Source organism: Oenanthe melanoleuca, chromosome 5 (assembly GCF_029582105.1).
Source record: "Oenanthe melanoleuca isolate GR-GAL-2019-014 chromosome 5, OMel1.0, whole genome shotgun sequence".
NCBI lineage: Eukaryota > Metazoa > Chordata > Aves > Passeriformes > Muscicapidae > Oenanthe > Oenanthe melanoleuca.
Window position 1 is genome coordinate 51,550,816 of NC_079339.1, and position 22,079 is coordinate 51,572,894.

The following is a 22,079-nucleotide window of genomic DNA, read 5'->3' on the forward strand; positions in this document are numbered from 1 at the left end:
CCAGCCGCTGGCTCATTGCGTTTTCGCCAGTTCTTTGCTGATTTCGCTTTACAGTTAGCCAGTAATAACAAGTCTCATGACAACAGACCTAAAGATTTATGAGATTTCCTTGAAAACAACTTCAGCCTCCTCACAGCTGATGTCCTCCCCGATGCTCAGAAGAATCCGTCTGGACGGAAGCTGCGGGTGCAGATTAGGACGCTGGAATGGAGGGGCAGGGCAGCTGCCCGTGTCACGCTGCCGGTTTTGGGAGACGCTGGGCAGGCAGGAGTCGCCTCTGAGGCCAGGTAAGCAGGGGCAGTTCGCACCTTCTTCCCCTGGAGGGGAAAAGAGGACGACGCAGGTGCTGACCCTGAGCCCTGTGTCCCGTCTGCCCTCCCCGGGCCCAGAACGCGCCGCTGCTCTCGTCTTCTCCTTCAAGCATGAAGGGCTCGGAGGTCTGTCCGGGCCGGCGCTGCCCCAGCGCAAAGTGCAGGGGGCGGTGCCGGGGCTGCCCCTCACGGCGCTGCCCCTCACGGGCGGGCGGGCACGGCGGCTCTCCCCGCCCCCGGGGCAGCGGGAAGGGGCGGCCCCGCCGCCGCCCTCCCGCCCCCGTAACTCCCCGTTGTCCGGGCGGCCGGGAGGTAGCGGATCCTGCGGTCCGGGATGGAGGCGGCGGCGGCGGGACAGCCGCGCTCCCTGCTCAGAGCGCTGGCCGGGCCCCGGCCCCAGGAGCGCCCCGGCTGCTCCCCGGCCTCCTCCGCCAAGACCGAGGCGCGGGTGCTGGTCATCAACACGGGCGGCACCATCGGCATGGTGCAGGACGTCAAGGGTGAGGGGCCGGCGCGGGTGTGGGGTGGCCGCGGGGAGCGGGCCCGGCCGCGGGGCTGCGGCCGGCGCTGCCTGGGCACGGCGCGACCCCGGGCACCGGCGCGGTTCGCGGTGCGGCATCGCTGCTGCGAGAGGCTCCCCCTAATCCCCGGCTCCCGTCAGCTGGTTCAGCCGGTAGCTCAGCTGATGGGCATCCTTGTGAGCGTCACAGCAGCAGCGGCGGCTTTGGCAGAGGACAACGTGTTTCCTGCAGCGTGCGTCCTTTCTGCCTTACCTCGCGCGCTGAAAATGAAACCAACGTAATCGCACTAGTCATGCCGGCTGTTCTTAGCCCTAAATGTGCCACTGTCACCGGCCACCCAGGGAGCGTGTGCCGGGCATTCCTGCTGGGAAGGGCGTGGGCCGCTGGAGCTGGTGGCCGTGGCAGGGATTTTCCAGCGGTCACCTGGCAGGCGCAGCGGGTGCGAGGGTGGCAGCTCCAGGTGTCAGGGTGAGCCAGATCGGATGCAGTGTCAGTCACCTGCCTTGGGACAGGTTTCTGCTGCTCTGCCACCAGCTCTTGCCTTCCTTCATGAAGTCAGTGAAGAGTTCTGCCTTGCCTTACCATACCGGGGAGGAGGAGGCTTTGATGAAAAGACTAGATATACCAAACTCTCTCCCAGCAGCTGGAAAATGTTTACATCCAAAACTGAACATTGAGATGTGTCAGTTTAATGCCTGCATTTTATCTGAAGGCTTCTTAGGTACCTGCAGGTATATGCTGTGCACTTTTAGGTGTCCCTAAATATCAGCAGATAGGTGCCCAAACACACCTGACCCTCCACAGGCCCCCAGTCCAGCAGCTGGTTAGAGCTGGCACCTAAGCACCCCTCAGTCATCACTTAGTAGGCACAGATCCCAAGGGGCACTAAAAACATCAACCCGTTATTGTGTCTGGGGAAAAAATGGATTTGGGTCAGGTCTGACTTGCTGAAGGGCTGTGTGCTCGCAGGAGTTGGATTAAAGGGAAACAAGGTAACACAAGGTGTGGGAGTGAGAGGGAAACAGTCCGGTTTTGATGAGTGTCTATTTAGTTTCTTTCCTCCTTTACTTGGAAGGCAGTGAAGCATCCCAGAGCTTCTACGGTATGGCTCTGTCTAGATTCAAAAGCATGAGTACTTGTGATCTTTGCTACAGAGTTTTGTGCCAACGCCTGAAATACCTTCTCTGCTTCTTTTTGTAGGATTAAAATACTTGGGGCTTCACCTTGGAGCTTCCTAGACTTCATTTTTTAAAATATATGTCCTTTCTTCTCAGGAGACAGTGATTGCCTGAACCTTATTATTGTAGTAAAGGTGCTGTAAGGTGTTCTTTGTTTTTTATGGCTGTCATCTTTGTTTTTAATCTGTCAAAGTTGTAAAAAAAAAATGCTGTGTGCTGACTCGCCTTTCTCAGTTTGCGTTGTTTATACTAAAACAATTTCCTACTTTTATTGCCTCAGCTTTCTAAATGCCTCTTTTAAGCAAATAAATTACAATCACGTGTCTCATTCTTTTATGAATGAACTTTATAACCCTTTCTCATCGCGTGTGTTGTTTTTTTTCTCTTTTGCTTAACAAGTGTCAATCATTAAAGCATGTGCAAACAATCTAACAGTTATGATCCAATGATGCTGACTTGCTGCATCCTGGGAGGGATTTTGACCTGCTTTTCATACCCACATCTAGCTGCAGAGCAGCCAGAGTACCTTCTTTCAGAATTTTTGGCAGTCTTTAGTGTTCAGACAGAAGCTAGTGAAAGGGCATGGGAAAGGCAGCATGCTTCAAGGGAAGATACAATACATGCTAATTTCTTTTATTTATCAGTGGATGGAAAGTGCCTGTTTACAACCCTTCCTATTTTGCTTCAAGAATGGTGAAGAGAAGTAGCTCATCTGGCAGCTCCAGCACGTCTTAGAAATTCTTGTTGGAATTTCTGCACACCTACGTTACCTGTGCAGGAGTCATTTTCAGAGGATGAATAGTCTGTTTCAGTTTATGTGACTTGGATGACAACCAGACTCAGGTGCAGACTCTTCCAGTATTTATGTTTTTGCTGTCAAGCCACTCCAGTGCATTTTTCAAGTTTCTTACTCCTACCTATTTCCTCCTACATTTGTTTCTTTTGGCTTTGCAGTAGCTCATTTCAGAAAGAAACTTACTGCACTCCAGAGTGAGGTTACTGTGATACTGATCTTTCCATCAAGTTTGTGCTGGTGCCTTCAGGAAGATCTTTTCCTTGGGTGTGTGGGATAGTTCTCCTTTCTAGCTTTTACCTGTAATAAGGGAAAAAAAACTCCAACAAATCAACAAGTAGAACTAAGATAAATACCCTTAGAAAGATTACCTAACTTGGAATAGTCTACTTAGGTAGCTTAGTTATTTTTGTGTCTTTTTAGACACACTAGATTGCCAAAAGACTGGTTGCTGTAAGTCCAAACCTTTTTCTGTTTAAAATCTGTGTACTTCACTTCTGAAAGCTCCAAGCAGTGTAGCTGCTGCAATTAATATTTTTGCTCCCCGTTCTCTGCAGCAGTACAGGTTGTAGGTTATCTTGTTTGGCAGGTAGCTATAACTGAGTTATCTATAGAACCAGAGTGAAAAAGCAGAGTCCTGGACTGTAGGTGAGACAGAACCATGATTGTACTCCTTGGCCACAGGTGCCTGTTTGCTATTCTGTCTTTGTCCACCTGCTCTGTGATGCCAGGGCTGGCCAGCTAACAAGGGACAGGACAGAAGTTGATGAGAGCTATTTGGACAAGTCACACAGCCTGCCTCTTCTCTGCAGGGATGAAGTTGCTTCAAATACTTGGTCAACAAGCTTGGCTCACAAAAGCTGTTTTCCATGCATAATAAAGTAGAAGTGTTCTTAAAACTGTTGCACTTGAGTTCCCCCGTGTTTGCTTCTTGGAGCTGTAAAGCAGAAATCACTGCTAGAAGTGGATGCATGTGAGGGGCTGTCTAGGTTGTAAGTGGGTCATCTTGGATACATCTGCAGAATGCCTTAAAGAAAGGTTTACATTCAGTGCAAACAATTACAGAAAAATCCTGACAGATTTGTGATTAAGAGATGAGGACCTACTGTTTTTAGAGAAGGGATTAAAGAATGTTAATGTACATTAGCTCTCCAGTTCCTGTGGCAAATACAAAGAATAAGCAATCTAATCCATTGTCAATATTCAGGGCAAGATGAACGCTGGACAAACAGAAGAATAATCAGAAAACACCCAGGAAACGCTTGAAACTGAGCTGCATTTCTGAGCCAAAATGACTCAATGCCCAAGCACGGCAGAAGTGGCCATTTGTGACTAAGCTAGGAACATCCTTAATAGGAAAAACAGGGATTATAGCTGAATGAATGAAATATCCAAGGCTTGAAAGTGTTTTAAGTATATTTTGTAAAACAAAGTATTCTGGCAGTAATCCAAACAAATCCACTCAAATGCTGTTGCTGTCCTGTGAGGAAGTTGGCTATGAAGAGATGTCCTTAATTTAAGGCAAGCCAGGAGGGAGAGCAGGGAGTTAAGGATTTTTCCATCAGCTTGGAAAGTAAATGAAAAAAACTAGAAATACTATTGAAAATATTCTCTGTGTTTTGAACATTTGAAATAAATCTTGGTGTTTGAAGATGAACCAAAAATAATTAGAGGTGCTAGCTTGGATGAGAATCATGTTTATATAAACAGAACTAGGAAATAGGAGAGAATTCCCTGACCTCAAATTAGAAATAGCTAGAACTGAAAGAAGTAGAACAATGAGATAATAGTTTGTTTGCCATGTGAAAGGTGCCTTTCTGGCTAACAGAGAGCAACATGCAGATTCCCTTTGAAATACCCTTTGAAAAACCAGGACACCTGCAGGTCCACTAAACACTAAATGTGTTCTTAAGCTAGTGTAAATAGCAGCTGTTTTAGGGTTCCTGCCACAGACAGACCCCATCACGGGCAGGGAGAAGGAAAGCAGAGTTTGAGATGCATCCACGCTTTCAACTTTTTCTATTCAGAGCTTTATGCACCTGTTTACCTTTTGTCAGTTCAGATGTTCAGTCCTAAACCTGCTAGAGGAAAGTATATATCACAACTTCATAGTACAGAACAATGCTGGGTGCTTTTTAAGTCTTCTATTACTACTACTAAGTAGTAATAGTAGTAATAGTTAATGGCAAATGTGAAAGAGAATGGTAGCTTTCTGCTAGTTGCAAAAATTGGCTTCCTGTCTCTGCAGACAAGCTACAATGAAAAATAGGTAAAAGCATAAATGTTTGATGTGGAGGAAATTTTAAACATTATTTCTCTTAAATAAAGGATTTATGTTTCAAGTCAAGAAGAGAATAACTCCATGAGTATTTATTAGTAGTGTTCATTTCTTATGATTTTAAACTGGCAATAGTTCAATTTGGAAGGATAGGCAAACTCCTGTGCAACTTGTCTTCTTCCCTCCTTACCATGCCACTCGCTTCCTTCCATCCCTGCTCCTTATTTACTTCCTTTATTCTTTGTTTTTAAGGGCTTGCTCCTGAGGCCAATAAATTAGTAAACAGCTTGAAAACGATGCCGATGCTGCACGATGAGGCGTATGCCCGGGAAACAAAACTGAGCAACTCCCATGAATTCCCAGAGAACACCTTGGTACTCCCGTAAGTACAGAAGGGTTAGGAATCTTGTTATTTTTCAGGAAATTACGTCTCTAGACATTTGGCATGAAGAGTCTATAATGAGAATAGCAAAAATGCTTGTATTCATTTAAAAGAAAAAGGTCCACCATGTTTGATATGATAGAAAATATGTGTTTGGATAGATTTGCAATGAAGTGCCTTAGAACTGCTTGAGAAATAGCTTTTAAATTAGGCAACAAGTAATCATTCTGGGCAGTCTATTCCTGGATTTTTTTTTTTAAATATTTGCTGCTGTGCAAACATACAAATATTCTACATAAACTAAGAAAACTGTGTATACAGCTTCATGTGAATTATCTTCAACATATGTCTGAAAAAGTAGCATGTAATTAATGCATCTGTAAATAAGCCTCATGCTTTAATTCTGCAGGCCTTCTGTTTTTAAAAGCCCTAAAAGCTGATTGTTTTTTCCAAATATATGCGACATTATGATAATAAGCAATGGGCTTATAATTAATCTACATTGCTTCTTAACTGTTGGGCAATGATTAATAAGCTTATATGTTTTATTTAATAAGCTTATATGTTTTATTTAGAGGGCAGTATGCTAATTTGAAATATTCCCTAGCTGTGATGAATGACTGTACCCCTGTAAACGTGCTAACTTTGCACAAAGGATGATTTTACACACTTTAAAAATAAATGGGACCAAAGCTGATTCTCTATGCATATTCAGGAATCTTTAAGGAGAAAACCAGGAAATTCAAAGAAAATAAATGGTTTATGATTTCTTTTTTTCTACTTTGTATTGATGTCTCTCTATAAAGCTTTTTAAAGTAACCACTTAAAAGGCAGATAGCAGGAAAATTAATAAAGAAAAAATCTAATGGACACCTGGTACAGTATTATTTATATGAATATACAGTTTCTGTTAAATACAATGCTTACACGAAGAAAAATGATGTGGTGCTTGAATAACTTTTAAATACTTAAGGGATTAGAAAGGTAACAAAACTACACTAATATACTCATATGAGTCCTAAATATACTCATCCTGGTACATCCTTCCATGAAAACCAGAAAAGCTTAAAATAATCATTCATATAAAAAAACCCTGGGGTTTAAAAACTAATCTTGTCTTGTTTTTCTGGCACTGCTGAATGCTGTTTCTGGAGGTTAGTTGTGGCAATTTGCCATCCTGTCTTTTGTGCTAGCCAAGTGATATTTTAACTAGATGGTTGAGAAATATTGTGAGTTTCTGAGGGGAGAAAATTTTGTGAACTTTGTATATTGGTGTGTAACGTCAATAGAAGAGGAATGATAAGACTCTTTTTAGAGAGAGGCATCAGAAGCTGAAGATGGCTGGCTTCTGGTATCAGGATGTCATGTTTTATTTAAACAGCACATTCTCAGGAGAGCTTTCTTCTCACAGGTTTTCAGCTGACTTCTAAAGTTATTCTTAGCATGTGTAAATGTGATATTCAGCACGGCAGTTTTTCATGTGAAGTCTTTTGAGGTACAGGATGTCAGTTTAAACACATTGTTTAAGTGCTGTCTCTACTGTATGCAAGTCCTAGAGGCTTCACAGGGGGAATGAGTCTGCAGATTTTATTAGAAGTCTCAGGTGACTCAAAAAAGGGAAATACTGCACCTAACTTCAAAAAGCATAGAAAGGAAGACCATGGGACCCACTGACTTGTCAGCCTTCCCTCTGTACATTGCAAAGTCACGAAACAAATCTTTCTAGAAGCTCTGCTAAGGCACATGGACGACAGGAAGGTGATTTCAGCTAGCACAGTTTTACCTGGACTTCTGTAAAACTTTTGATGTGGTCCCTTACAACATCCTTCTCTCTAAATTGGAGAGAGATGGATTTGATGGGTGGGCTTCAGGATGAAGAATTGATTGGATGGTTACAGCCAGAAGGTGGTGGTCAATGGCTCAGTCATGGACATCAGTGACAAGTGCTCTCTCTCAGGGGTCTGTATTGGGGCCAGTGTTATTGAGTATCTCTATTAATGATATGGATGGAGGGATCGAGGGCAGCCTCAGCAAACTTGTAGGTGGCACCATGCTGAGTGGTGGTGTTGACACACCTGAAGGGTGGGATGCTATCCAGAGGGACCTGGATAAGCTCAAGAGCTGGGCCCATGTGAATCTCATGAGGTTTAACAAGACCAAGTGCTGGTGCTTTACCTGGGTCAGGACAACCCTGGCATCTGTCTGGGCTGGGGATGAACAGATTGAGAGCAGCCCTGCCCAGAAGGATGTGGGGGTGCTGCTGGGTGAGAGGCTGGACATAACCCAGCAATGTGCATTCACAGCCCAGAAACCACCTGTGTCTGCCTCCCAAATTGTATTTATTATTAAATTAAATTTAGGTATTTGTGCTTTAAACCATATCAAGTCATGAACTTCTAAACTAGGAATTTAATTTCCAGATTTAAGACATTTTTCACCTAGATTTGTGGAATGGGGAGGAAAAGTATGAAAACTATTGTTTTAAAGAAATAATCAGAAGTGATGAGATTATATTAATGCTAAGATATTTTTTTCCAATTCTCTTTCTTCACAGTCTCTCTAAGCAAAACAAGAGAATTTTTTACACAATCCTTGAGCTCTCACCACTGCTTGATTCTTCCAACATGACACCAGATGACTGGGCCAAAATTGCAAAGAAACTTGAGGTACAGTGATGTGGGATAAGAATTCATTTTTCACTTAAATGAAACCAGCAGTATATCTAGTATACTTAAAAAGGTAAAACAATTCAGTAGCCCTATGCATTTGTTTCTTTAAATGTAAAGTACCTTAATTAGTGACTTGCAAGGAAGAAGTACTGTGCTTGCAAAGTTTGCTGAGTTTTTATTTAATTTGAAAATGTTTTAAACTCCTTAAAGTTACATCATTCTTCCAAGGATGAGTCATGCCATAATTCCATACAATAAAATAAATAGAAAAATTGCAGCTGTGATTGAATAAGGTATGTAATATGTAGGTTGATGTGTCCTAAAACATTGACTTGTATCCACTGTCCAAAAACGTTGAATAAAATCCTTAGGTAACTTAGCTGAAGGTTGCTAAGTTACACATTATTTGAGTGTTCAGATAACTTAATAGTTGGCTATTGATATAGAAAATAATTTAATGTCTTTATGCCTTTCTTACTCTGGGCACACATGGACTGGACTAGCTTTGGCTTTGCAACCAGTAGAAAAAATTGCTGCTAGGGTTTGGTTTCCCATAGTGGAAAATGTTTAAAGCTCTAGAAACTTCTGCATATAAACTCATTACATCTTTCTCTAGAATAAAAAAAAAATCAGCATTTCTATGCTCCTGTCCCTTGCCTGAACTTAGCTGTGTGCTTTTAAAGAAAGCAAAACTGCAAAAGACTTCAAATGCTTCACACCAGGAATTCATACATAGCTGACAGAAATAAATAACTGTGGGGCTAGGAAGATACTTCTCTTCCACTGTGTGATAGTGGGCTTTATAGTGTAAATTCCCTTCTTCCACCATGCTGTAGCAATGCATGTGAGCAGTTCAATAATGCAGGGAATGGTGCTGCAGGTTCAGGTAACAGTCTTTTAATTTTAGGCTCTCTCATCCTGAAACCACCAAGCCTGGGAGGTTGCTTGTCCTATCAAATGCATCTTGCCCAGGCAAAGAAGAGATGGAGCTGGTGTGTACATGGAAAGTCTCTAGGATGGAGCAGCTGGGAAAAGCCCAGGGCCAAGAGAAGGCAGCAATCCCATGCTGAACAGGAGAGAATTTACCTTTTTTCCTTACTGGCATATTAGTTTTTATTACAAAAGGAGGTGGTTTCTTTTCTTGTATACAGATTCTCTGTATATCTAGTTTATGTAATCCAAATGAAGGGTTCTGAGAAGAAGACAAAAAAAAGAAATCTTTTCAACTCCCACGGTTGTGTACAGACACTGCCACTTTGTGTTCATCTTGGACATGTGCTTGCTACAGCTGTAACATGCTGATGATTTTCCACACTAAGACATTCCAAGATGTTTCTGTGGGATACCTCCTTAATTGGCAACTTGATCTTTTCCATTCTGAAGCTTAAAACAAACTACATTCTTTTGCATCTAATAAGGCTGAAATAACTTGTGAGTGTGCTGATTTAGAGAGGACAGGTGGTTGTTTCTGTGATCTTGGCCCTTCTTAAAACCTGCTTACCTTGTTGCCTTGGTGAGTAGCTGCAGCATGGTTTTTGCATCACATTGTAGTTTGGCATGCAGAAAGACCTTGCAGCAATGGCAATTGTTGTGTTGGCTCAGTTGTTAGAGATAAGCAGAAATCCCCTGAAACTTCCAGTAGGTAGCAACAGGTGGACATACAGAGTGTAGGTGAAGAAATAGCAAAAGGACAAATAGGAACCTACAAATGAGTTTGGAGGTGACCTTATTTTCAGGAGGTGCCAAGTGTGTGTACCTAGTGTAACATTAGGAGTGTAATTAAAAAGAAATCTTGTTTGAACCTCTTTTATCCTCCCATGCTGGCACTTCCTATATCTGCTTGGAGTTCTGTGTAATCCTTTCCATGTTACCCAGTTACGTCAGAGACATCAGTGTCTCTCCCTGCAGTGTTTGCTATGTCCATCATTCTTAAAGTAGCTGAACCAATTCCTTTTTCTTCCAAAAGCCAGCGGATAACTATTCTCACAGGATGAGTGGTGTGATTCATGGCTTTGCATTAAAAAACCCCCTGCCTCTTATGAGGAATTGAATGCAGGTTAAAATTTTTATAAAATTTATTTTGATATTGCATGTGCCTGACAGTGTAAGGGCCTTCTCAAAAATCAGCAGGTGAGAGTCCATTAATGAAGAAAAAGCCTCTTCCTCAGGTTCTGCTGTGGAAAGGATGGCTTTCCATCAGAAGAGGGCACTCTGACACTGGTGGTTTGCCTGTCTGCCATGGATAATGTATAATATCCCCTGTATAATGATAGCCCTGGTTTGCCTAATCTGTTCCTGTAAATGGTGTAATCCCTAAAGTAAAAGCGGCAACAAGAAATCAGACTATACGACTAATTTGCATATGTTAACATTCCTGTTTAAAGCCATTGCTAAGCTTTTCTTAATTAGGAGTCTTCTGGTTTAAAAACGCTGCATTAATATGTATACACAGAAGAATCCCTTTGACTGTTCCATAATCAGAATTACTGGCTCTCGTGCTTAGTGTCCGATTAACCCTTAATTGTATTTAAACGGGAAACAGGGTAAGTTTAGGAGGAGTTGTGTGTGCAGTACCCTATAAGGCATTGTGCTGTTGCCTGCATCAGTGAAAGTAGTGCTCTGTGTACCTCACCTGCTGGTGCCAGGACATTGCTTTAACAGTGTGAAAACTGTCTCTCCACCTCCAGGAGCACTATGAGAAGTACGATGGCTTTGTGATCCTGCACGGTACTGATACTATGGCGTACACAGCTTCAGCCCTGTCCTTCATGTGTGAGAACCTGGGCAAAACTGTTGTTCTGACAGGATCTCAGGTAATGGAATTAATTTGAAGTTGAAGCAGGAATCCTCATTTTTGGTTTTTATATGCAGAACTTGGCTGTATCCTGATTATCACTATAAACCTTAGTGCAGGCCAGGTCCCTGGCCAGGGTGAATGGTCACAGTGCTGACAGAAATGAGTGAGAAATGATGGGCTCACCAGCTGAGGATCTGCCCCATAATTTTATAATTAATGACTTCACAACTCTGTACCAAATCAGACCAGGAGTTCATTATGGCTGGGGCCAGATGCTTCAGAGAGAAACATAAGAGCTTGTCATTGGCCATTGTGCATTAATCGGTTTATATGAGAAGCATTTCTCCAGCCTCAGGTGGCCACTGGTTGTCAGCTGTCTTCTTTTCTTTCTACTAAGCCCTGAAGCTTAGTATTTTTTACATCAGTTGTTATCTCAACTTATGTTACTCACTGTTGCATTCTTTATAATTAAAAAAAAAAATAAATTAAAGCATTTGATGCACTTTTTATTATTTCTGTTCCACAAAGCATCTAATATGGTCTCTTTCCTTTCCTCTAAAGACTGCATTTATTAATTTTCATTCTCTTAGCTGGAGATCAGCCCTTTGCATATTGTCTGAGGAGGAGGGGTTGTCTTACTAGAATAGCTTGCTTGAGTGTAAAATACTGCTCTAATCACAAAGGAAAGATGAAACATCACATTGTAAAATTCCCCTCCCCAATTCATAACTTCCCTTTCACATGTGGTCTATTTGAAGTCAAAATACAAAAGTCTAGGAAGGAGTAGGCTCCCACTTGCTGTCTTGACTTGGAGCAGCCTAGTCATGATACATTAGTCAAGGTTTTGCTTTCTTTTTGGTTTTATTGCTTGGAGATCTATCTGATATATGATCCAGCAAGGGAGCATGTGATTTTCTTTTTTAATAATTGCTGAAGGAAGAATTCTCTTTTAATAAAGAGGCAGTCTGAAAAGGCATGGAAATCATCACTCAGCAGACTAAATTTCTCTTTTTAATCTTGCCCTTTTCTGTCAGTAATAACCTGCTGGCTCAGTTTTACTATGCTGTGAGGAAAGATGGTGCAAGAGAGCTGTTGTGAAGCCCATAGTGACAGTTCTGTATGTTTTGGGGGTGTTGCTTTTTTTCTCTATCATCACTTCTCCTATGCTCAGTCACTTTTAACTATGCCTACTTGCTAGTTTTTATATTTTCCTTGAACCAGTGTTAATATTCTTAATCACATGAGAAAAATCTCCATATTAGTTTTTAAGTGCTTAAATTACAAAATTCTGTTAAGCAGAGAGAGAAGTCTTGCCATCTGCTGCAGTCTAAAATAGTTTGGGTGAAGAAGGAAAACTTTTTTTGTCATAAATCATTATTACATAAATTACTCATGTATTTGTATTGCATAAGTTGGACTCCTTTTTTCTGCTGTGTAGGCTTTCCATAAGGGCCAGGGTGTAATTCCAGTCTCTGCTCTTCAGGTGCCCATTTATGAGCTGCAGAACGACGGCCGAGACAACCTTCTGGGGGCGCTGCTGATGGCTGGGCAGTTTGTGATTCCTGAGGTCTGTTTGCTGGGGAGACCATCTAAGAAGCTGCATTTCTCCCTCTAGCCAGGACACAAATACACAAATATCCAGTAGGCAGTAAGGCATTGCACTTAAGCAGGAAGATGAATGGATTCCAACTGAGGTAACAGTGCTTGCATGGTAAGGCATGTGCTGTTCTCACAGTGGTCATATTCCATTTGCCCATACACAGTCTAGAAAGACTCTCAAGTGTGAAATGTGCGCTGCAGCAGACTTGAAACTAGAGGTTCTCTTACAAATATGTGGGATCTGAAACACTTGTAAGTCTGTTTTTTAACTGAATGTTACTTTAAACTTCTCCAGTCACAATGGAACTGGTAGAAGTGTCTTCTACCTTTGTTCCTGAAGACTGAAGAGTTGAGAGTGATATACCTCCATAGTCTCAGCACCCTGCTGTTTGTGCTGTGCAGCCCAAAACTCAGAGAGAATATGGGTCAGGTTACATCTTATTTTACTTCGGCTGTACTCCCAAAGCCAGTTCTTAGACAACAGCAGCAGCTGATTCACCAAGATCTTAATAACTGATAACAGCTTTGAGGTATCTCTTTTCCTTCAAGTTGACAAACTTTAATAGACTTGAAAAGGAACATAATTATTTATGTGTGGTAGCTCTTGAAAGTTATCTTCATTTTCACCAGGCTTTTTTTAAATGTTTTGGACTCTGAATTTATACATAACTCATGAATTTATTAAAAAGTTCACACTGTTTCTTTCCTCTATCTCTGAAGTGGACTTAAGCAAATTTGATGTCTCCTAGAGTAAGCCTCATGAGAGGATTATGAAACCAGTTAGCTCTTAACTTGTTTTGTTCTTAAATTCTTAAACCAATGTGTGACAGATGTGCCAACACTTTTTGAAAGGGTTTGACTTGTAAACATCTACTAGCCTCTGAATTGCTTTAAAGATTTAGAAAACACGTTATGAAGGACCGACTACAGTATTTATCTACTGCATCTTTTAATTACTGGCTTATTCATAGACCTGTTTCTTTACTTGTCTTGCAGGTGTGCCTGTATTTTTATAATAAACTGTACAGGGGAAATAGGGTGACTAAGGTGGATGCTGGGAGTTTCAATGCCTTTTCCTCACCTAACCTGCCTCCACTTGCAAATGCTGAGGTTGATATTACAAGTAAGCAACATCATCTCTTAAGCCGTGTAATTTATGCCGCAATAGAACTGTAGCTGAAAAAACCTGTGCTTATGTAGTTGAAACGTCGTTTTTAAAGTCAAATACCTTTGAAAGTCCTGTAGCTTGACTTCATTTCATCTGCTCTGAATCTGTTTAAATATTAGTAAGGCTGAGACTTTGTGACTCAACTTCATTTATCTATTGAATGTAGATGTGAGCTAGGCTGACTTTGACTAAAGATCCAGACTAAGCAGAGGGAATGTTGCCCCTGTGTCAGGAAAAAGCTTGGTCCAAAGATAAAATGAGGGAGTTAGGACTGAAAGAACAAAGAATTTCATCTCATTAATGACCATGCTGGGCTCTGAAATCAGGGAAAAAAGTAATTGCAGAGTACTTGCAGCTTCAACAGATTCTCTGTTGCATGTCATTGTGTAAGATGTTTTACTGGATATTTAGGAGCTGCCTGAACTGCAAATACACAACAGCAGAACTAAAATATGTGAAGTCTTTTTTCTCCAAACTTACTCAGGCTCCCTGTAATTTTTCTGTACCTTTCTCTAAAGAAGGGGAAAAACTACCTGAGGATTTCAGTACCCATTTGCAAAGTCATTAAATGACTGTTCTTGGATAAATGGCACCCTTTCTTTGGAGAGGGGAGAAGAGATACTCATTTGGAATCTAGCCAATTGAGGACCTGCCAGAAAACATACTAAAGGACAATTTTAAAAACCATGCTTTTGTATAGACTAGGCATTAAAAAGGAGTAGGACTTGGTAACAGTCTCCATTATTAGAAAAAAAATGGGAACAGTACCTGAATTCTTCAGCTAAGTGCCATTAGTGGCAGTAGGAGACCTAGCCCTGTGCCATGCAATATGCCATTCTGAACAGATACTACTGCTAGAGAAAGGCACTCTGCAGTCTGGAAAAATAAACTCCTCACTTCCACCTAATGAGTGGGAGTCACTTCACAAAGTTTCAGGATCAAAGTGCTGTGTTTGCAGTAGCCAGATACAAACTGAGGAAGACTGTGAAATACTGTAGTTGTCTCTAAGACATCTCTCAGATAGAGAGTCCTCCACTTGTGCTGTGTCAAATAGGATGTCTCTGAAATCAGCAGAAATGCTGTCAGTTGGTTGTTGCAGTAAATTGGGGAGAGTCTTCTTTCTTGGGTTTTTATGAACTGCATCAAACAGAGTATGAATAAATTCTGTTTACTGACTGATCAATAGTGAAATCAAGCTGCAAATTGCATGCTATCCCTCTCTTGGATTTGAATGAACTGTTTTGTGATTCCTTGTCTAGAGTAGAAAAATGAGCACGTTATTAAGCACTTCCCTTGGCCCATATTGGGACCCATTATCTTTCCAGTAAATGCCTCATTGAGATCAGTGGGCATCTCAGATTTAAAAACTGATGGTGTGATGGGCTCTATTTTTATTTGCTTCAGTTGATTACCCAGTTAGAGTAGCATCATTTATCCAAGATGACGGTGTCACTATTGAAGGATTGTTTCATTTTGAAAGAACATAGTTTACAGTAAGAGCAATCTACTGGTGCTGCTTTATTTTGTCCAAAGTAATTGTTTGAAACATCTCTGTCTCCCTTGAGTTTGCTTGTACAGTCCATGTATGAAGCTTTTATGGAGACAAGGAACCACTTGGTCTTTTAAAAACAAACCAAACAAATATAGTATCTTTTAGTTGTATTTTTTTTCTTTTCCAAATGACTTTATATAATATGTCTTAATCCTCCTGTAGACTGAGCTGACTCTGGTTGATTCAGCATTATGGAGAGCAGCCCAAGGATGCCAAGAGGAGTAGGCCATGTGCAAAACCTCTTCCTCAGGTTCCCTGGTTCTAACAAAGCTGGGAAGGAGAAGGGGAGAAGTGGCAGGATGGAGGAAGTGGGAAGTGGGAGGCATAGTTGGATCATGGGTTGGTGCACAGGAATGAGAAGACATGCTGTTCATGGCTCAGCAGAGCATATCGGAGCATATAAAAGCAACAGTCTGCTTCAGAGCTAGAGAGAGAGAAACTTAGTCCTCTTCCCTCCCTTATCCTTCCAGCTCTCTTCATTTATGATATCCATTTTTTATCCTGTTCCCTTTTCAAATGAGGCTCCCAGAGGATTTCTAATCCCATAACTGGCTATGTTGTCAGCCACATCCTTAGCTGTGCTAGCAATGCCTAGGAGTTGTGTTAACCAGTTCTAGATGAGCAAGTATACCAACTTCCTTAGGCCCTTCAACTTAGCACAAGAAACTCCTGTAAGAAATGAAAAATTCCAGCCCACTCGTGAGCTGAGTAAGAAACCCAGTGCTGATGGGAAATACTTTTGCAGCAGAATCAGACATCTCTGTATTAAATGGGCAGTATAGAAATACTAAGAAATATTTCTAAAATCTCAAAGTTCATCAGATAAAATACTTTACCGATTTCTCCCATATTTAGAAAACAGGAGACAAAGAAGACTATTTCTCTTGAAATCTTTAAACATTCTCAGTATATTTTGTAATTGATTGCTTTATTCTTGATTGTTCTAATGAAGCACACATGAAGCTTACTTTGTTACTGTGGCTAGAATTTCTTCATCACACTTGCATGTAACTTCTGGGAGTGGTGCACATGTACAGGACCTACGATGAGAGACAACCTGTGCAGGGGACAGAGCCCCTGTGACTGTGCATGCAGATGTGGCACAGCAGTAGACAGCTAAAGGCCCCTTTGGGCTCATCTACCCACAGATCTCATTAGAGAGAAGCTATTAGTCACTGGCCAAGTGTGCATCTGGGTTGGTTATTTATGTGGAAAGCCCAGATCATTTATGTATGAAGGCATATACCAGCTCTCTTCACTGGAGTGCTTTTGGTTGCCATCTCCTCTCCCTTCTAGGCAGGCATCTTGCTTGTTAACTGCAATATCAGCCAGTTGAAATATTCATTCCCAAAGATGTGTGTTGATTGTTTTATAACAAAATGCCAAGAAAGGGGGTCTGTGCTTGTTTGCCTACTGCAGGAGTTTGCAGCCATATGTTGGGCTGTGCTCCCCACCCCTTGGCTGCTGCTGTGAATTGCAGTGAAAGCTGAGGCAGTTTATATAATGGTAGGGCTTGCCTGTAGCCCTGCAGAGAAGGATGAGAAGAGAGCACTGCTGTTTGTCTGCAGCTCTGCAATCATGAAAAGCTGTATTTCTTGTTTGATTTCATAACTCGGAATTCAGTCACCACTCCTAAGGGAGGTGTCACTCTGAGTTGCTGCTCTCCTGTTATAAGTTGAAACCTGTACTGTGGCATAGGCTCTGTTTAACAACAGGGGGATTTGCTGCTTTCTGATCTGTCTAGAGTTACTTTTATTTTAAGTTAGATTGTTTTTGTTTTGTGCTAACCAAATCACCGTATTTTTTGTCTGTGTGTGAATAAAACTGCATAAGCTAAGGATGTAATTTTTTGGCAGTAATTTTTTAGGCTATAGTGTTTGGTATGAAGGAGGAGATTGGAAATATCAGACTATTGTTTATGTGATGGTTTGGTTTGGGAGAGTAAACAGAAGGCCTTAATATCTTGAGTGCAGTCTCCTTGAATAGAGCAATCTATCCCAAGCCATTATGAGTATAGTACGTAAATAGCCATTATTTCTTTATTTTATATACGCTGCTTTAGAAACGTTCTTTCTGCTGTGCCACACCAGTAGCTAGCTTGTGTTTGTTCCTCACTTTTGCATCCACATTTACATGATGCTCTATAAGTTAAACTCTTCACAAGCACAGACCACCCAAGTCATGTTTTCCATGATGTGCCAAAACGGAGTATCCCTAACTAATGGCTCTAATCCATAAGATAAAAAAGAGTTTTGAACACCAAGAGGTGCAACTTTTTGTACTTCACTTGCTTGTATATGAATTTCTTACTTAAGAACTGTTAGTTTTTCTGATGTTCTTGGGTTTTTTAACGAAAAAAGAAGATTTCTTTATGGTATGAGACAGAAGACAGCTGGTTTATTCACTACAATAAAGATGCTTGAACTTACCTATGTGACATAAATACTGTTCTTTTTTGGGCATGTAAACTTTGAGATGAAGGATGCAAAGGGTGTGTTCTACTTTCTTTTTTCCCCTGCATGGTGTCCTGCCTCACTTTCAACAGTTCTGAGTAGATCTGAGATGAAGTCAGTTTTCTATGTATATTTGTTTGTCTTTGACTCTTGCATCACATTTGCCTTTTGTTCTACCTTTTAGACTTGTTTGGCACATGGAAAACTGACATCTGTGGAGTCTGCAGCACCAAACATGTTATGTAGGCTGACGAGGTTCATGACCAAGCGAATGTTAACTCAGGGGCAGGGCAGTCTTTATCTTCTTTTTAATATAATTTGGAATTACATCACTATACTATGTCTGCATGCATTAAATTTATCTTAGAGATGTTATTTGGTAGAGCGTACTCCAAGAGTACAGGTATAGGCCTGGTGTAGGTCTGACTTCTAAACCTGTCCTCTGATCTCCTTCCTTGGTCTTCTGCTTTTGGCAGTGTGTTAGTGCTCCATGCCAAGGCAGGTTTCCTCAGTTCATTCTTCAAGTTGGTTACAGGCATCAGGGATGCTCACAGTTGCCAAACGTAGTAGAATGCATTTGTGAAGTTTTGGCAGGGACTCCTACCTTATGGAGGATAAAAGAAAAGCAAGCTGTGATAAAATTTTATTGCCATCCCTTCTTATAGAGGAGGCTGCTTTTAAAGAATTAACCTATTTTTTTAGAAGGCTTAGAGGAATGGATTTATTGCTAAATAGTGCTGCTTCTTAAAGCACAGTGCTTGAATGCAGAACAAAGGCACAGGCTCTGGGTTACTCCTCCTAAATGGCTCTAGAAAGCTTTTGGAGGCCTTTGAGAGCTATTTGGATAACTACTGAGTCCAGCCAGGTAGTTTAAGAATCATGCAGGACAGCTTATCAGAAAGAAAGAAGCTGTAAAAATGGTCTATATTTCTATTCTCCCACTCCCAGGGCAGTAGGAACCCATGTGCTGAAGTGTGACTGGATGGACAAAAAAGTGCCAAGCCAACTGCTTGTGACCTGGTTAATGGTGTGTGGCAGTTTTTAGAAAGAAGGGAGGCTCTAGTTGCTGACAGGGAAGGAAAGTTCATAGAGTCTTATAGGAGAATGCTATTTTCTGTCCTGATTTAATGGATTGTGTAGTTTTTAGTATCTCTGGTAGTGTGACAGTACAGCAGGCTTCAATGGAGGCTTTTAAATTTATTCTTGATTTTTATTTTTAATTTTTGCAAGTGGCTGTCTGCTGATTGCAAGAAATTGCAGCAGTAATTGGTGTGAGTAACTCTCCGCATGGCTGAGAGTAAGTCTGTATTATACACGCAGATCTTTTATCTGTCTTGCTGCTTGGGAGTTTCTCCAAAATCTCAAAAGCTTAACTCATGAAGGAGGAGCAGGCAGCTTTACAGCATGGTCTATTTTCATGGAGGCATAATGCTCTGAGCTGTTGGCTGCTGTTTGTTAAATCTCTTCCACTGCCTTATAGGAGCCATCAGTGTTACCAATGCTGCACTCCTACACTGAAGTAGTAAAATTTTGAAATCAATAATGCATGACTTGGCTTCTAATAATGCAACACAAACAAACTATTAGTTAAACAGCTGGCTTCTGGCTCTAAATGTATAATCGGAGTTAATTGAATCCTTGCTATTTTATTTAATCGTTAATAACTACCTAATGAACTCTGGAGGTGATTAGCAGCAGCAGTAACTGCATTCGTCATCTCTTATGTCTGAGAAGATCAAGGTTTGTTTTCCAAACATGAATCCAGGCTTGTATCAGGCTAACTACATACCAGTGAAGTTCAGGTCAGTGTATGGCAAGTAAATATCTCACCTATGCCAGACCAGCTGTTAATTCTTCTGTCTTAAATGTGCCTTCATTTCCTCTTTAAAAAGTACACTGTCTTTCATGAATCCCCTGCCTAAGAACAATTTTAAAAACAGAGTTGTAAGCATGAAGTACTACAAGTGTACTTAATACCATGTCTTAATATTAAATTTAAAAGGCCATTTCTCTTATTAGTAAACTGGGAAACAGTTTGGAGAGCCAATACCACAAAGAAATTTCGAGTTCACACCAACATGAACAGGAATGTTGGACTTCTGCGGATCTTCCCAGGAATCACTGCTGCCGCTGTAAGTGTCACCACTTCATTTTGGAAATGGGTAAAGTCATGCTCAAATACTTGTAGGAAAGCTGCATTATTTGGAGCACTGGTTGGGGTTTGGAGGGAAGTGAAAGGATCTGTCCTCTTATAAGCTTTTATTTTTTAACTATCAGGGCATTCAAAGACTATTTTCATACGTTATAAATGATAAAAGCTTTTCAGATATATTTTGTATAAACTGCCTGGGCTCTGGAACTTACAATTAATATCTTATCAGGACTCATAAATAGGTCAAGTGTGGTTTTCTAGACAGGTGCAAGCTACAGTGACTAGGGAAATATTATCCTCGTGCATATTGAGGCATATTAATAGATATCTTGTCAAAGAATAGACAATATGGTGGGTGGACTGTGATTATTTCTACAACTCATGTTTTTTTTCAAGGTTCATTTTGTCTCTCACTGATGGTTCACATGACCCTCAGCATTCATACAGAGCTGAAGATGAAAAGTAGTATTTTGCTGCTGAAAATGGGAACTGGGATTTTTTTGCCTTTAGAAATTATTTTGCAGACTGTGATTTTAGGTAAATTAGTCTTTAAGGTTTTGTCTAATACTAGTTCCATTAAATTGACAGATCTTTTGTGACTCTTACCTTTTTAAATTGAATCCAGTAGTTTAAGCAGCACACCCCAATTATATCACTATTCTTTTTAGGTGAATATGAACAGATGGAAAGACACAGGGGTGGTATATTTGCAATAAAACTCCAACTGCATAGTTAGCCTCATGGGGGTTTACAATGTATTGCATTTAGCATATGTGATCAGCAAGGAAATGTCTAGGTTGTTGAAAATATATCTTTCTAGGAAGAGAACTTTGCTAGGCATTCTCTTACAGCATTCTCTTACAGTGAGGCACAATATCTATTTCAATATCAACTGGCCCAGAAGCGTCTCTGAGTTAAATCAGTTTGGTTTGGGATTAAAAACCTTCATGCTTCATTAGAATGTTCTTTCCTGAAAGGTGAAACACTCTGTCTCTTAGGCAGACATTGGTTAAAAAAACTCTTGCTAAAGCAAAAAAATCTGGGCAGGGGTGTGGAGTTCTAACCTCAGTTAATAATTCAACATTTATTTCATAAGTGTAACTGTACCTTTTTGTTGCACCAAACAGTGGTGCAACAGTACAGCCTGTTTATGGCACTTGAACAATAGCATCCTTTTTCACATCAGCTAATGACTGTACAAAACAGTTTATTTTAAAATCTAACCCTCTAGAAATTTTAAAGGAAGGCAGAGAAAGAAAGTCTCATTTTTTAAAGCTTATTCTACAGTCTCAGTTATTGTGAAAGGGAAGCACAGAAGGGTGTAAGAGGACTGTAAGGCATGAGAGCCTGGAAGACCATAGCAGGAATAGACTACTTTTAAAAATGCTGTGCCATACATAAAAATTTTAAGGATGCTTAAACATACTTTATGTCTCTGTTCCCTCTTTTGTTTTTAACCAGGTAAAAGCGTTTCTTCAGCCTCCAATTGAGGGCATAGTACTCGAAACTTATGGAAGTGGCAATGCCCCAGACAAGAGAGAAGATTTGCTGGAAGAACTGAGGAAAGCAGCTGAACGCAAAGTGGTGATTCTGAACTGCACCCAGTGCTTACGTGGGGCTGTTAAAACAGTCTATGCAACAGGACAGGTGAGGACTATGCAACCACTTCATTCCCCACTGCTGTGTAAAAGAAACATCCCACTGATACAAGTTGCTTTAAACTTCCAATAGTCCCAGCGTATAAAACCAGGCTTATTAACTGTAAAGTTGTTGCTCATAAAATAACTACATCCGAAAAATCTTAAGCTGGAATCATTTAGACACATATCTACAAACAAGATCTTGTTCCTCCTGGTCTGAATGGTCAAAACAGGCAGCTCAAATCCCAAATTAGTGATTGCTCACTCCTGTCATGTGCAGCACTCCAGGATATTTTGCATTAGATCCGTAGAATCTCTCTCAGAGGAATTCCATTGAGCTAAAAGCTAGCTTAGGGGTCAGATGATCAAATAAAGTAGTATTTGATAGGATAACAGTTGCTTAGCTACAATGTAGGAGCATGAAGAAAGCCTGTAGATGCAAGCAATATTCCAGATCCCAGTTCTTTATTTGACTGGAAGTACAACTGAATTCATGGTGAGATTGAAGAACAGTATCTAAGGAATTGTCTGTATTGGAGAATGGAAATCAGTTTAGTTTAACGCATGAGGGTTGGCTTAAAGCAGG

At 40.9% G+C, this 22,079-nt stretch overlaps 1 protein-coding gene across 2 annotated transcripts in view; it reads left to right on the forward strand.

Annotated features, from left to right (window-relative positions):
* The first annotated feature begins 557 nt into the window (after positions 1 to 557).
* ASPG (asparaginase) overlaps positions 558 to 22,079 on the forward strand; it is a 43,998-nt gene continuing 22,476 nt past the window's right edge. The window contains exons 1-8 of one of the 2 annotated variants that reach the window (XM_056493358.1): positions 558 to 811; positions 5,334 to 5,463; positions 8,018 to 8,129; positions 10,820 to 10,945; positions 12,413 to 12,496; positions 13,525 to 13,651; positions 19,721 to 19,833; positions 21,315 to 21,500. In XM_056493358.1, the coding sequence (XP_056349333.1) occupies positions 646 to 811; positions 5,334 to 5,463; positions 8,018 to 8,129; positions 10,820 to 10,945; positions 12,413 to 12,496; positions 13,525 to 13,651; positions 19,721 to 19,833; positions 21,315 to 21,500 (1,044 nt within the window). In that variant the 5' untranslated portion in view covers positions 558 to 645. The remainder of the gene's footprint in view (positions 812 to 5,333; positions 5,464 to 8,017; positions 8,130 to 10,819; positions 10,946 to 12,412; positions 12,497 to 13,524; positions 13,652 to 19,720; positions 19,834 to 21,314; positions 21,501 to 22,079) is intronic. The other variant, XM_056493357.1, reaches the window with a different exon arrangement.